The 17,129-nt window shown below is 38.5% G+C and overlaps 1 protein-coding gene across 6 annotated transcripts in view; it reads right to left on the reverse strand.

The window, feature by feature from the left end:
- The window catches only part of TBC1D30 (TBC1 domain family member 30), a 118,058-nt gene that overhangs the window by 39,801 nt on the left and 61,128 nt on the right, over positions 1-17,129 (reverse strand). For all 6 annotated transcript variants that reach the window (XM_035256194.3, XM_035256193.3, XM_002752706.7 and 3 more), the window contains one exon: positions 14,352-14,457. In XM_035256194.3, coding sequence (XP_035112085.1) covers positions 14,352-14,457 — 106 coding nt within the window. The remainder of the gene's footprint in view (positions 1-14,351; positions 14,458-17,129) is intronic.

Consider the following 17,129-nt stretch of genomic DNA (forward strand, 5'->3'; position numbering starts at 1 on the left):
AAACTCCTCACCAGCAAGGGAACAAAGCCGGACGGAGAATGACTGTGACAAAATGACAGAATTAGACTTCAGAAGGTGGATAAAGAGAAACTTTTGTGAGCTAAAAGAACATGTATTAAATCAATGCAAAGAAACTAAGGAACTTGAAAAAAGATATGTGGAAATGATAACAAGAATGGATAAATTAGAGAGGAATATGAATGAATTAAAGGAGCTGAAAAACACGATACGAGAACTTCGCGAAGCATGCACAAGTTTCAATAGCCGAATTGACCAAGCAGAAGAAAGAATATCTGAAGTCGAAGACCAACTCAATGAAATAAAACGAGAAACCAAGATTAGAGAAAAAGCGCAAAAAGGAATGAACAAAGTCTCCAAGAAATGTAAGACTATGTGAAAAGACCTAACCTACGTTTGATAGGTGTACCAGAAGGGGACGAAGAGAATGAATCCAAGCTGGAAAATACTCTTCAGGACATCATCCAGGAAAATTTCCCCCACCTAGCAAGACAGGCCAACACTCAAATGCAGGAAATACTGAGAACACCACAAAGATATTCCACAAGAAGAGCAACCCCAAGGCACATAATCATCAGATTCAACAAGGTTGAAATAAAGGAGAAAATACTAAGGGCAGCCAGAGAGAAAGGTCGGGTAACCCACAAAGGGAAGCCCATCAGACTCACAGCAGATCTCTCGGCAGAAACACTACAAGCCAGAAGAGAGTGGGGGCCAAGATTCAACATTCTTAAAGAAAAGAACTTTCAACCCAGAATTTCATATCCAGCCAAACTGAGCTTCAGAAGTGAAGGAAAAATAAAATCCTTTGCGAACAAGCAAGTACTCAGAGATTTTGTCACCACCAGGCCTGCTTTACAAGAGCTCCTAAAAGAGGCACTACACACAGAAAGGAACAACCAGTACCAGCCATTCCAAAATCACACTAAATGCTAAAGAACATCAACATAATGAAGAATCTACAACAACTAACAGGCAAAAGAGCCACTTAGCATCAAAATGGCAGTATCAAATTCACACATAACAATATTAACCCTAAATGTAAATGGACTAAATGCACCCATCAAAAGACACAGACTGGCAAATTGGATAAAAATCCAAAACCCATCAGTGTGCTATATCCAGGAAACCCATCTCACATGCAAGGATACACAAAGGCTCAAAATAAAGGGATGGAGGAAGATTTACCAAGCAAATGGAGAGCAAAAAAAAGCAGGAGTTGCAATTCTCATCTCTGATAAAATAGGCTTTAAAGCAACAAAGATCAAAAGAGACAAAGAAGGACATTACATAATGGTAAAAGGATCGATACAACAAGAAGAGCTAACGATCCTAAACATATATGGACCCAATGCAGGAGCACCCAGATACATAAGGCAAGTTCTTAATGACTTACAAAGAGACTCAGACTCCCACACAATAATAGTGGGAGACTTTAACACTCCACTGTCAATATTAGACAGATCAACCACACAGAAAATCAACAAGGATATCCAGGGCTTGAACTCAGACATGGAGCAAGCAAACCTGATAGACATTTACAGAACTCTCCACCCCAAATCCACAGAATATACATTCTTCTCAGCACCACATCACACCTACTCAAAAATTGACCACATAATTGGAAGCAAAGCACTGCCCAACAAATGCAAAACAACTGAAATCATAACAAACAGCCTCTCAGACCACAGTGCAATCAAGCTAGAACTCAGAATACAGAAACCAATCCAGAACGGCACAGCTTCATGGAAACTGAACAACTGGCTCTTGAATGTTGACTGGGTAAACAATGAAATGAAGACAGAAATAAAGAAGTTCTTCGAAACCAATGAGAACGAAGACACAACACGCCAGAACCTCTGGGACACATTTAAATCAGTCTCTAGAGGAAAGTATATAGCAATAAGTGCCCATATGAGGAGAATGGCGAGATCCAAAATTAACACCCTATCATCAAAATTGAAAGAGCTAGAGGAGCATGATCAAAAAAACTCAAAACCCAGCAGAAGACAAGAAATAACTAAGATCAGAGCTGAACTGAAGGAGATTGAGACACGAAAAACCCTTCAAAAAATCAATAAATCCAAGAGCTGGTTTTTTGAAAAGATCAACAAAATAGACCACTAGCCAGATTGATTAAAAATAAAAGAGAGAACAACCAAATAGATGTAATAAAAAATGATAAAGGGGAAATCACCACAGATTCCACAGAAATTCAAACCATCATCAGAGAATATTACAAACAACTCTATGCACATAAACTAGTAAACCTGGAAGAAATGGACAAATTCCTGGACTCCTATGTCCTCCCAAGCCTAAACCAGGAGGAAGCTGAAACTATGAATAGACCAATAACAAGGTCAGAAGTCGAGGCAGCAATTAAGAGCCTACCACTCAAAAAAAGTCCAGGTCCAGACGGATTCACAGCCGAATTTTACCAGACACACAAAGAGGAGCTGGTACCATTCCTTCTAAAACTATTTCAAAAAATCCAAAAAGAGGGAAGCCTTCCCAAATCATTTTACGAGACCAACATCATTCTGATACCAAAACCCGGCAGAGACCCAACAAGAAAAGAAAACTTCAGGCCAATATCCATGATGAACATAGATGCAAAAATCTTCAATAAAATATTGGCAAGCCGATTGCAACAGCAAATCAAAAAACTTATTCATCATGATCAAGTAGGATTCATCCCGGGGATGCAAGGCTGGTTCAACATACGCAAGTCTATCAATGTAATTCACCACATAAACAGAACCAAGGACAAAAAACACATGATTATCTCAATTGACACAGAGAAGGCATTTGACAAAATTCAACAGCCCTTTATGCTAAAAACCCTCAATAAACTCGGTATCGATGGAACGCATCTCAAAGTAATAAAAGCTATTTATGACAAACCAACAGCCAATATCATACTGAATGGGCAAAAAATGGAAGCATTCCCTTTGAAATCTGGCACTAGACAAGGATGCCCTCTTTCACCACTCCTATTCAATATAGTACTGGAAGTTCTAGCCAGAGCAATCAGGCAAGAAAAAGAAATAAAGGTTATTCAAATAGGAAAGGTGGAAGCCAAATTGTCTCTATTTGCAGACGACATGATAGTATACCTAGAAGACCCCATCACCTCAGCCCAAAAACTCCTGAAACTGATAAGCAACTTCAGCAAAGTCTCAGGATATAAAATCAATGTGCAAAACTCACAAGCATTCGTCTACACCAATAACAGACTTAAAGAAAGCCAAATCAAGAACGAACTGCCATTCACAATTGCTACAAAAAGAATAAAATACCTTGGAATACAGCTCACAAGGAACATAAGGGACCTCTTCAAGGAGAACTACAAACCACTGCTCAACGAAATCAGAGAGAACACAAACAGATGGAGAAACATTCCATGTTCATGGTTAGGAAGAATTAATATCGTGAAAATGGCTATACTGCCCAAAGTAATTTACAGAATCAACGCTATCCCCATCAAGCTACCATTGACTTTCTTCACAGAACTGGAAAAAACCACCATGAACTTCATATGGAACCAAAAGAGAGCCCGCATAGCCAAGTCAATTCTAAGCAAAAAGAACACAGCGGGGGGCATCACACTACTGGATTTCAAACTATACTACAAGGCTACAGTAATCAAAACAGCATGGTACTGGTACCAAAACAGAGATATAGACCAATGGAACAGAACAGAGGCACCGGAGGCAACACAACATATCTACAACTATACAATCTTTGATAAACCTGACAAAAACAAGCAATGGGGAAAGGATTCCCTGTTTAACAAATGGTGTTGGGAAAACTGGCTAGCCATGTGCAGAAAGCAGAAACTGGACCCCTTCCTGACACCTTACACTAAAATTAACTCCAGATGGATTAAAGACTTAAACATAAGACCTGGCACCATAAAAACCCTATAAGGAATTCTAGGCAAAACTATCCAGGACATAGGAGTAGGCAAGGACTTCATGAACAAAACACCAAAAGCATTGGCAACAAAAGCCAAAATAGACAAATGGGACCTAATCAAACTCCACAGCTTCTGCACGGCAAAAGAAACAGTCACTAGAGTGGATCGGCAACCAACAGAATGGGAAAAAATGTTTGCAGTTTACCCATCTGACAAAGGGCTGATATCCAGAATTTACAAAGAACTCAAACAGATTTACAGGAAAAAAACAAACAAGCCCATTCAAAAGTGGGCAAAGGATATGAACAGACACTTTACGAAAGAAGACATATATGAGGCCAACAATCATATGAAAAAATGCTCATCGTCACTGGTCATCAGAGAGATGCAAATCAAAACCACATTGAGATACCATCTCACGCCAGTTAGAATGGCGATCATTAAAAAATCTGGAGACAACAGATGCTGGAGAGGATGTGGAGAAAAAGGAACACTTTTACACTGTTGGTGGGAGTATAAATTAGTTCAACCATTGTGGAAGACAGTGTGGCGATTCCTCAAGGCCTTAGAAATAGAAATTCCATTTGACCCAGCAATCCCATTACTGGGTATATATCCAAAAGACTATAAATCGTTCTACTATAAGGACACATGTACACGAATGTTCATTGCAGCACTGTTTACAATAGCAAAGACCTGGAATCAACCCAAATGCCCATTGATAATAGACTGGATTGGAAAAATGTGGCACATATACACCATGGAATATTATGCAGCAATCAGAAATGATGAGTTTGTGTCGTTTGTAGGGACATGGATGAATCTGGAGAACATCATCCTCAGCAAACTGACACAAGAACAGAAAATGAAACACCGCGTATTTTCACTCATAGGCGGGTGATGAAAAATGAGAACACATGGACACAGAAAGGGGAGTACTAAACACTGGGGTCTATTGGGGGGAAAAGGGGAGGGCCAGTGGGAGGGGGAGGTGGGGAGGGATAGCCTGGGGAGAAATGCCAAATGTGGGTGAATGGGAGAAGGAAAGCAAAGCACACTGCCATGTGTGTACCTACGCAACTGTCTTGCATGCTCTGCTCATGTACCCCAAAACCTAAAATCCAATAAAAAATTAAAAAAAAAAAAAAATAAGGGGATGGAGGAAGATTTACCAAGCCAAAAAAAAAAAAAAAAGCAGAGGTTGCAATCCTGATCTCTGATAAAATTGACTTAAATCAAAGATCAAAAAGGACAAAGAAAGGCATTACATAATGGTAAAAAGATCAGTTCAACAAGAAGAGCTAACTATCCTAAATATATATGTACCCAATACAGGAGCACCCAGATTCATAAAACAAGTTCTTAGAGACCTACAAAGAGACTTAGACTCCCACACAATAATAGTGGGAGACCTTAACACCCCACTGTCAATATTAGACAGATCAACAAGACAGAAAATTAACAAGGATATTCAGGACTTGAATTCAGCTCTAGGCCAAGCAGAATAGACATCTATAGCACTCTCCATGCTAAGTCAATAGAATATATATTCTCAGAATCACATAATTGGAAGTAACACACTCCTCAGCAAATGCAAAAGAATGGAAATCATAACAAACAGTCTCTCAGACCACAGTGCAATCAAATTAGAACTCATTGAAAGCTCACTCAAAGCCACACAACTACATGGCAACTGAGTAACCTGCTCCTGCATGACTACTGGGTAAATAACAAAATTAAGGCAGAAATAAATAAGTTCTTTGAAACCAATGAGAACAAAGACACAATGTACCAGAATCTCTGGGGCACAGCTAAAGCAACATTTAGAGGGAAATTTATAGCACTAAATGCCCACAGGAAAAAGTGGGAAAGATCTAAAATTGACATCCTTATTCACAATTAAAAGCAAACAAATTCAAAAGCTAGCAGAAGACAAGAAATAACTAAGATCAGAGCAGAACTGAAGGAGAGAGGGACATGAAAACCCATTCAAAAACTCAATGAATCCAGGGGTTGGTTTTCTGAAAAGATTAACAAAATAGACTGCTAGCCAGACTAATAAAGAAGAAAGCAGAGAAGACTCAAATAGACATACTAAAAAATGATAAAGGGGATATCACCACTGATCCCACAGAAATACAAACTACCATCAGAGAATACTAAAAACACCTCTACACAAATAAACTAGAAAAATCTAAAAGAAATAGATAAATTCCTAGACACATACACCCTCCCAAGACTAAACCAGGAAAAAGTCAAATCCCTGAAGAGACCAATAACAATTTCTGAAATTGAGGCAGTAATAGTCTACCAACCAAAAGCAAACCACAACAAAAAGCCCAGGACCAGACGGATTCACAGGCGAATTCTACCAGAGGTACAAAGAGGAGCTGGTACCATTCCTTTTGAAATTACTCCAAGCAGTACAAAAAGAGGGACTCCTCCCTAACTCATTTTATGAGGCCAGCATCATCCTGATAATAAAACCTGGCAGGGACAAAACAAAAAAAGAAAACTTCAGGCCAGTGTCCCTGATGAACATAGATGCAAAAATCCTCAATAAAATACTGGCAAATCGAATACAACAGAACATCAAAAAGCTTACCCACCACAATCAAGTCAGTTTCACCCCTGGGATGCAAGGCTGGTTCAACATATGCAAACCAATGAACATAATCCATCACACGAACAGAACCAATAACAAAATCCACATGATTATCTCAATAGATACAGAGAAGGCCTTTGATAAAATTCAACACTGCTTCATGCTAAAAACTCTCAATAAACTAGGTACTGATGGAACGTACCTCAAAATAATAAGAGCTATTTATGACAGACCCACAGCCAATATTATACTGAATGGGCAAAAGCTGGAAGCATTCCCTTTGAAAACCAGCACAAGACAAGGATGCCCTCTCTCACCATTGCTCTTCAATATAGAATTGGAAGTTCTGGCCAGGGCAATCAGACAAGAGAAAGATATAAAGAGTATTCAAATAGGAAGAGATGAAGTCAAATTGTCTAGACTGTATATTTAGAAAACCCCATCGTCTCAGCCCAAAATCTCCTTAAGCTGATAAGCAACTTCAGCAAAGTCTCAGGATACAAAATCAATGTGCAAAAAAAATCACAAGCATTCCTATTCACCAACAATAGACAGAGAGCCAAATCATAAGTGAACTCCCATTCATAATTGCTACAAAGAGAATAAAATACCTAGGAATACAACTTAAAAGGGATGTGAAGGACTTCTTCAAGGAGAACTACAAACCACTGCTCAAGAAAATAAGAGAGGACACAAACAAATGGAAAAACATTCCATGCTCATGGATAGGAAGAATCAATATCATGAAAATGACCATACTGCCCAAAGTAATTTGTAGATTCAATGGAATCCCCATCAAGTTACCATTGACTTTCTTCACAGAATTGGAAAAGAACTACTTTAAATTTCATATGGAACCAAAAAAGAGCCCACACAGACAAAAATATCCTAGGCAAAAAGAACAAAGCTGGAGGCATCATGCTACCTGACTTCAAATTATACTACAAGGCTACAGTAACCAAAACAGCATGGTACTGATACCAAAATAGAAATATAGACCAATGAAACAGAACGGAGGCCTCAAAAATAATGCCACACATCTACAACCATCTGATCTTTGACAAATCTGACAAAAACAAGCAATGTCCAGAAAAGGATTCCCTATTTATTAAATGGTGTTGGAAAAACCGCCTAGCAGGAAACTGCCTATGCAGAAAACTGAAACTGGACCCCTTGCTTACACCTTATATAAAAATTAACTCCAGATGGATTAAAGACTTATACATAAGACCTAAAACCATAAAAATCCTGTAAGAAAACCTAGGCAGTACCATTCAGGACATAGGCATGGGCAAGGACTTCATGACTAAAACACCAAAAGTAATGGCAACAAAAGCCAAAATAGACAAATGGGATCTCATTAAAGAGCTTCTGCACAGCAAAAGAAACTATCATCAGAATGAACAGGCAGCCTACAGAATGGGAGAAAATTGTTGCAATCTATCAATCTGACAAAGGGCTAATATTCAGAATCTACAAAGAACTTAAACAAATTTACAAGAAAAAAACAAACAACTCCATCAAAAAGTGGGCAAAGGATATGAACAGACACTTCTCAAAAAAAGACATTTATGCCACCAACAAACATATTTCAAAAGGCTCATCATCACTGGTCATCAGAGTAATGCAAATCAAAACCCACAATGAGATACCATCTCATGCCAGTTAGAAAAGTGATCATTAAAAAGTCAGCAAAATCTGGAGAGGATGCTGGAGAGGATGTGGAGAAATAGGAACAGTTTTATACTGTTGGTGAAAGTGTAAATTAGTTCAACCATTGTTTAAGACAGTGTGGTGACTCCTCAAGGATCTAGAACCAGAAATACCATTTGACCCAGCAATCCCATCAGTGGGTATATACCTAAAAAATTATAAATCATTCTAGTCTAAAGACACATGCATACAAATGTTTACCACAGCATTGCTCACAATAGCAAAGACTTGGAACCAACCCAAATGCACATCAATGATAGACTAGATGAAGAAAATGTGGCACACATACACCATGGAATACTATGCAGCCATAAAAAAAGGAGTTCGTGTTTTTGGAGGGACATGGATGAAGCTGGAAACCATCATTCTCATCAAATTAACACAGGAACAGAAAATTAAACACTGCATGTTCTCACTCATAAGTGGGAGTTGAACAATGAGAACACATGGACACAGGGAGGGGAACATCATACACTGGGGCCTATTGGGGGGTGGGAGACTAGGGGAGGGATAGCAGTAGGAGAAATACCTGATGTAGATGACGGGTTGATGAGTGCAGCAAACCACCATGGCATGTATATACCTATGTAACAAACCTGCATGTTCTGCACATGTATCCCAGAACCTAAGGTATAATAATCATCATAATAATAAAGATACACATAGACTGAAAATGAAGGGATGGAAAAAGTTATTCCATGCCAATGGGAAGCAAAAAAGAGCAGGAGTAGCTATACTTCTATCAGAAAAAATAGATTTCAAGACAAAAACTAAGAGACAAAAAAGGTCATTATGTAATGATAAAGGGGTCAATGCAAAAGAGGTTATAATGATTGTAAATATATATGCACCCAGATATAATAAAGCAAATATTATTAGCGCTAAAGAGATAGATAGACCCAAACACAATAATGGATAGAGATTTCAACACCCTACTTTCATCATTGGACAGATCACCCAGACAGAAAATCAACAAATAAAAGCATTAAACTTAATCTGCACTATAAAACAAATGGACCTAGTAGATATTCACAGGGCATTTCATCTAACACCTATAGAACACACATTCTTCTCTTCAGCACATGGATCATTCTCAAGGATAAATCATATGTTAGGTCACAAAACAAGTCTTAAAACAGTCAAAAAATTGAAATAATATCAAGTGTCTTCTCTGACCACAATGGAATAAAACTACAAATCAATAAGAAGAGGAAATTTGGAAACTATATAAACACATAAAAATTAATATGCTCTTGAGTGACTAGTGGGTAAATAAAAAAACTAAATAGGAAACTGAAAATTTTCTTGAAACAAATGATAATGAAAATACAACATACTAAAACCTAAGGGGTCACAGCGGAAGAGTACTAAGAGGGAAATGTATAGCTATAAATGCCTACATTAAAAAAAGAAAAATGTCATATAAATAGTATAGTGATCTATCTTTTTTTTTTTTTGAGACGGAGTTTCACTATTGTTACCCCACGGTCTTGGCTCACTGCAACCTCCACTTTCTGGGTTCAAGCAATTCTCCTGCCTCAGCCTCCCGAGTAGCTGGGACTACAGGTGCGCACCACCATACCCAGATAATTTTTGTATTTTTAGTATAGATGGGGTTTCACCTCATTGACCAGGATGGTCTCGATCTCTTGACCTCGTGATCCACCCGCCTTGGCCTCCCAAAGTGCTGGGATTATAGGCGTGAGCCACGGCGCCCGGCAGTGATCTATCTTAAAGAACTAGAACAGCAAGAGCAAACCAAACCCAAAATTAGTAGAAAAAAATAATAAAGATCAGAGCAGAAATGAAACTGAATGAAAAAAATACAAAAGATGAAAGAAATGAAAAGTTGGATTTTTGAAAAGATCAATAACACTGACAGACCTGTGGCCAAACAGAAAAAAAGAGAGATGACCCAAATAAACAAACTCAGAGATGAAAAAGGAGACATTACAACTGATATCACAGAAAATTAAAGGATCATTAGTGACTGCTATGAGCAACTGTATACCAATAAATTAGAACATCTAGAGAAAATGGATAAATTTCTAGACATATACAACCTACCCAGATTGAACAATGAAGGAACCCAAAACCTGAACATACCAATAACAAGTAACAAGACTGAAGCCATAATAAAAAGTCTCCCGGTAAAGAGAAAGCCTCGGACCTAATGCCTTCACTGCTGAATTCTACCAAGCATTTAAAGAACTAACACACTAATTCTATTCAAATTTTTTCAAAATATACAGAAGGGAATACTTCCAAACTCACTCTATGAGGCCAGTATTACCCTGACACCAAAACCAGACAAATACACATTAAGAAAAGAAAACTGCAGGCCAATATCTCAGATGAATATTGATGAAAAATTCTCAGTAAGATATCAGCAAGCCAAATTCAACAATACATTAAAAAGAGCATTGATTATGACCAAGTCGGATTTATCTCAGGGATGCAAGAATGGTTATCCATATGCAAATCAATGTAATACATCATATCAACAGAATGAAGGACAAAAACCATATGATCATTTCCACTGATGCTAAAAAAGCATTTGTTAAAATTTGAGATGCTTTCATGATAAAAACCTTCAAAAAACTGGGTATAAAAAATATATACGTCAATATAATAAAAGCCATTCACAACAAACTAAGAACTAGTATCATACTGAATGGGGAAAAACTGAAAGCCTTTCCTCTAAGATCTGGAACATGACAAGAATGCCCATTTACACTACTGTTATCCAGCATACTACTGGAAGTCCTAGCTAGAGCAATAAGACAAGAGAACAAAATAAAGGGCAAACAATTTAGAAAGGAAGAAGTCAAATTATCCTTGTTTGCAAATGATGTAATCTTATATTTTAAAAAGACCTAAAGACTCCACTAAAAAAATATTAGCACTGATCAACAAATTCAGTAGTTTCAGAATAAAAAATCAGCATACAAAAATCAGTAGCATCTCAATATGCAAACAGTGAACAATCTGAAAAATAAATTTTTAAATCACATTTATAATAGCTACAAATAAAATTAACTACCTAGGAATTAAGATAACCAAAGAAGTTAAAGAGTTCTGCAATGACAATCATAATGAAAGGAACTGAAGAGGACACACACACAAAAAGGAAAAATACTACATCTTCATGGATTGCAAGAATCAATACTGTTAAAATGTCAATACTACCTAAAGCAATCTACAGATTTGACGTAATCTCTATCAAAATACCAATGACATTCTTCACAGAAATAGAAAAACAATCCTAAAATTTATATGGAAACACAAAAGACCCAGAATAGTCAAAGCTATTCCAAGCAAAAAGAACAAACTGGAGGAATCACATTACTTGACTTCAAATTATACTACTATTACAGTAACCCAAACAGCACATCACTGGCATAAAAACAGACATGTAAACCTATGGAACAAAATACAGAGCCCAGAAACAAATCTGTATACCTACAGTGAACTCATTATCAGCAAAGGTGCCAAAAATACACATTGAGGCAAAGATAGTCTCTTCAATAAATAGTGCCAGGAAAAATAGATATCCATATACAGAAGAATAAAACTAGACCCCTATCTCTTGCCATATACAAATATCAAATCAAAATGGATTAAAAACTCAAATCTAAGATGTTAAACTATGAAACTACTACAATAAAACACTGGAGAAACTCTCCAAAACAATGGAGTGAACAAAAATTTATTCAGTAACAGCTCACAAGCACAGACACCCAAAGCAAAAAGGACAAATAGGATCACATCAAGTTAAAAAGCTCCTGCACAGCAAAGAAAACAATCAACAACATGAAAAGACAACTCAGAGAGGAAGAAAGTATTTGCAAACCACTCTTCTGAGAAGGGATTAATAACCAGAATATACAAGGAGCTCAAATAACTCCTATAATCTTATTAGACATTTATTAAAAGAAGATATACAAGTGACAAACAGGCTTATGAAAAGGTGCTCAAGGCCAGGCATGGTGGCTCACGCCTATAATACTAGCACTGTGGGAGGCCAAGCTGGGCAGGAGGATCACTTGATGTCAGGAGTTCAAGACCAGCCTGGCCAACATGGTGAAACCCTGTCTCTACTAAAAATACAAAAATTAGCCTGGTATGGTGGCATACACCTATAGTTCTAGCTACTCAAGAGGCTGAGGCATGAGAATCACTTGAACCCAGAAGAGATTACTGAACCCACAATTCAGTGAGCTGAGATTGTGCCACTACACTCCAGCCTGGGGACAAAGCGAGACTGTGTCTCAAAAAAATTAATTAATTAGTTACTTAAATAAAAAAGAAAGATGCTCAAAATCACTGATCATCATAAAAATGCAAATCAAAATTACAATGAAATATTATCTCACCCCAGCTAAAATAACTTTTAACCGAGACAGGCAGTAACAAATGCTGGCAAGGATGTGGAGAGAAAGGAACCCTTGTAGATATTTGTGGGAATATAAATTAGTACAACCACTAGGGAAAACAGGTTGGAGTTTCCTAAAAAAAAAAAAAAAAAAAAAACTAAAAAACTAAAATTAGAGATACCATACAATCAAAAAATTCCACTGCTGGGTACACATCCAAAAAAGGGAAATCGGTGTATCAAAACAGTATCTGCACACCTATGTTTGTTGCAGCACTGTTCACAATAGTCAAGATCTGGACGCAACCTGAGTATTCATCAACCAATGAATGGATAAAGAAAATGTGGTACATACACAAAATGGAGTAGTATTCAGCCATAAAAAAGAATGAGATTCTGTCACTTTCAACAGCATGAATGAAAATGGAGGTCATTATGTTAAGTGAAATAAGCCAGGCACAGAAAGACAAACTTTGAATGTTCTCACTACTTTGTGGGAGCTAAAAATTAAAACAATTGAACTGATGGAGACAGACAGTAGAAGGATCATTTCCAGAGGCTGGAAAGAGAAGTTGATAGGGAAGTAGAGATAGTTAGTGGGTACAAAAAGTAGTTAGAATGAATAAGACCTAGTATTTGATAGCACAACAGGTGACTACAGTCAATAGTAATGTAATTGTACATTTTAAAATAACTTAAAAAGTACAATTGGATTGTCTGTAACACAAAGGATAAACACTTGAGGGGATGAATATCCCACTTACCCTGATCTGATTATTATTCATTGCATGCCTGTATCAAAGTATCTCATGTACTCCATAAATATATGCACCTACTATGTACCCAAAAAATTAAAAATTAAAGAATCTAATGGATAAGTCAGTGTTATCAGCTATTTTTTCTATGCTTGCTGTCAATTTAAAAGACTTGATGAATATGTTATCAAAGTACAGTAACATGCCATAAAAAATAACCAAACCCTTCAAGTCTTTCACTTTAAAATTAATATATAATTACCTGAGTTGAAAATGTGGGCAAAACAAATGAATCAAAATGCTGATTAGAATAATCTTTTTTATCCTCGATAATTTCTTCCCAACAGTAACTGTTTCCCACCACCAAGTCTAAGTAGGCTGGGCACAGTGATTCATGCCTATAATCCCAGCACTTAGGGAGGCCGAGGTGGGAGGATCACTTGAGTCTAGGAGTCCAAGACTAGCCTAGGCTACATAGCAAGACTCCATCTATTCAAAAAATAAAAATGAAAATTAGCTATATGGTGGTACACGCCTGTAGTTTCAGTTACTCAGGTGGCTGAGGTGGGAGGATCACTTAAGCCCAGGAGACAATTGTGCCACTGGCACTCCAGCTGGGGCGACAGAGTGAGACGGTCTCAAAAAAGAAAAAAAAAAAGGCTAGGAATAAAATTCAGAATAAGCACTTGGTGATTCTGTTTTTCCAGTGTATTTTTCCAGTTTATATTGTGCCTAATGACTTCTAAACAACACAGTCTGAAGGAAAGCTACAATAAATATCCATTATTCATTTCTTCCCTCTTATGACATAGATTCTTATCAAATTATATACAGACTCTTGGTCAATTTGAGACACTAAGTCTGATGGCTAACCAACTACATTTCTCAAGGCCGCTGCTCTGGCACTGGTTGTTACCACAGTGCCCAGGGTTCCCTGAGCCAAGCTGGTCCATGTTGCCCACTCACCTGCATGAGTTCATGGCTTTGCAGAAGGTCATTCTCTAGCATCTCCTGGGTGAGGCGCCCCATGGTGCTGTAGAATTCATCTGCTGTTTCACAACATTCTATTTGCCTAGATGAAGAAGGGACAGAAAATAGAACTTGTTTAGAGCATCCATGCTGTGTAACAGTATATGCTGCAGGTATAAGATGTGTTGGGCTGGGCGTGGTGGCTCACACCTATAATCCTAGCACTTTGGGAGGCTGGGGGCAGGAGGATTGCTTGAGGCCAGGAGTTTGAGACCAGCTTAGGCAATGCAGCGAGACCCCACCTCTCCAAATAATTTTAAAACTTAGCTGGGTATTGTGGTGCACACCTGTGGTCCCAGCTACGCAGGAGGCTAAAGCAGGAGGATCACCTGAGCCTGGGAGCAGCAAGCCATGGCCAAGGCTGCAGTGAGCCATGACAGCCCCACTGCAATCCAGCTTGGGTGATGGAGACCATGTCTCAAAAACAAAAGGGGGGCAGTTGCCTTTTGCCATCAAATCACTCAAGTTACCAATCAACAAATAGCAAAATCCTGATAATTGTAAAGCCCACTGTGGATGAAACATTTAAAAATACCAAAAGCAACTTTGAGGAACTCAATACAGGTAAGTCCCGTCATTCCCACTTGGCTCCCTCAGCCTCACAACCACCACGTGGCATCTTTATGGTTTCCATGAGTCACAATCTACACATCAGAATACCCACACTCATTAGAAATCATAACCATGAAATTGGGTACTAAAGAACAATTATCTCCAATAAGGGACTCTGTTGGTCTTAATCTGTAAACTGATATCATTAACGTAATAGATTCAAAACCAAATCACAGTAGGAATAGAGGATGAAAATTACAAGAATTGTAACTGCATATTTCATGTCCATAGGGTGTTTTCACAGGCAGAATTTTCTGAGTTCTTCTCAGGGTGCTGCTGCTAGTTGGAGATTACACTGCTCCTTGCATTCAGTTCTACATGTAAATAAAGAATCTGATACTTAGCTACCTGTGAGTCAGATTGGACTTCAATCTTTCTTCTAGAAAGGGGAAACAGGATAGCCCAAAACAAAGAGTACCAGGTATTTCTATTTTATTTTATTTATGGTTTTGTGATGAAGTCTTACTCTGGCACCCAAGGCTGGAACACAGTGGCGTGATCTTGGCCCACTGCAACCTCCACCTGCTGGGTTCAAGCAATCCTCCTGCCTCAGCCTCCTAAGTAGTTGAAGCTACAGCTGCCCACCATCATGCCCTGCTGATTTTTTGTATTTTTAGTAGAGACGGGGTTTCGCCATGTTGGCCAGCCTGGTCTCAAACTCCTGACCTCCAGTGATCCACCTGCCTCAGCCTCTCAAAGTGCTGGGGGATTACAGGTGTGAGCCACTGCACCAAGCCTAGGTATTTTCATTTCATATGACGATGTTCTTTGTATTGTAGGGTAACTCTAGTTTCTCCACCAACCACCAGACCTACACTTTGATATATACTAATGTTGGGGGATTTCTGTAAACCATCCAAAAGAAATATGATTACGGAAAAAACAAGAGGTTCTGGACTGTTGTTGTAATCCCATTGCCACAATCATGTAAATAAGTAAATGGAATAAACTGCTGAAGTATTACTATAAAAATGTAGAGCAGCCTATGGGCATGAATGAAAGGTGTTTAAGTTTTCTCTGAGAGATAAGGAAAGAAAGAATGCTTGAGGTGAGTTTTGAGCAATGCTTTTCAGGCTGACCAGGAAGAAAAAGCATCCCAAAGACACAGATGCAGGAGACAGCAGGCCCTATCTGGGGAACTGCAAGTCGCTCCGCACAGCCAGTGAGACCAGCAGGGCGGGAGTGGTTGCAGGACCAGAGGAAGCCAGTGAGAGCCGAGGGAAGGGAGCTACTGACAGCAGAGAGCAAAGGCCTCACCAGGCAGCTGAGCTGCTTCAAAGCATGAGTCACTAAAAGGCTTTAAATAGGGAGTGAGGGAACAGCTCTGCCCTTGGCAAGGTCTGCCTGGAGGTGGCACGGCAAATGTGGGGTACCATGGGGAAACCAAGGAAGACACACCACAGTGAGCCTGGCATAGGTAACAAATAAGGAAACCAAAACAGCAGGGGCAGAGAGAAAGGACACATAAAGAGATGCTAGTGATGGTGAGCTGATGGTCTACAATTTACATATTCCAAAGTACCCTTGGGGTGAGTGAAAGGCAGAAATTCCAAGTTACAGAAGCCAGGTGAAAGGAGAAATCCTGGATAACCATATATAAGGCACATTATGTATGTGTACATAAACTGGAGATTATCTATATGCCATTTATGGTTTTTCCAACAGAAAGTTTGTAGAGAAGATTACAGGGACTAGAATCAGAATGATCCAAATTTAAAGTCCCAGTTCTCCTATTCACTGGCTGTATGACTACGAACTAGTTAACCTTCCTGGGGAAATTTTCTTACTTGAAAAGGCAGGGAGAATAAGCCTACTTACTCCACAAGGTTATTGGGAGAACTGAATGAGACGATGTGTTTAAACTGCCTAACAATGGCAGGCACTGCAGGCACTTATGATGTATGTCAACTGCCTTTCCTCTCCCTTAACAAGCTGCATGCTCAAAACATACAGAACTATAATAAGCAAAAACTGAAAGAGTTAAAATTCTATTATTCTTATTCATATATCCCCTAAACTTCAAAAATACTAGCCATTTATTATCAGTAGATTCACATTCTTAAAGGCACAGACTCTAGAGCCAGGATGCCTGGGTTCAAATTC

The sequence above is a fragment of the Callithrix jacchus genome, chromosome 9 (genome assembly GCF_049354715.1).
Source record: "Callithrix jacchus isolate 240 chromosome 9, calJac240_pri, whole genome shotgun sequence".
Lineage (NCBI taxonomy): Eukaryota > Metazoa > Chordata > Mammalia > Primates > Cebidae > Callithrix > Callithrix jacchus.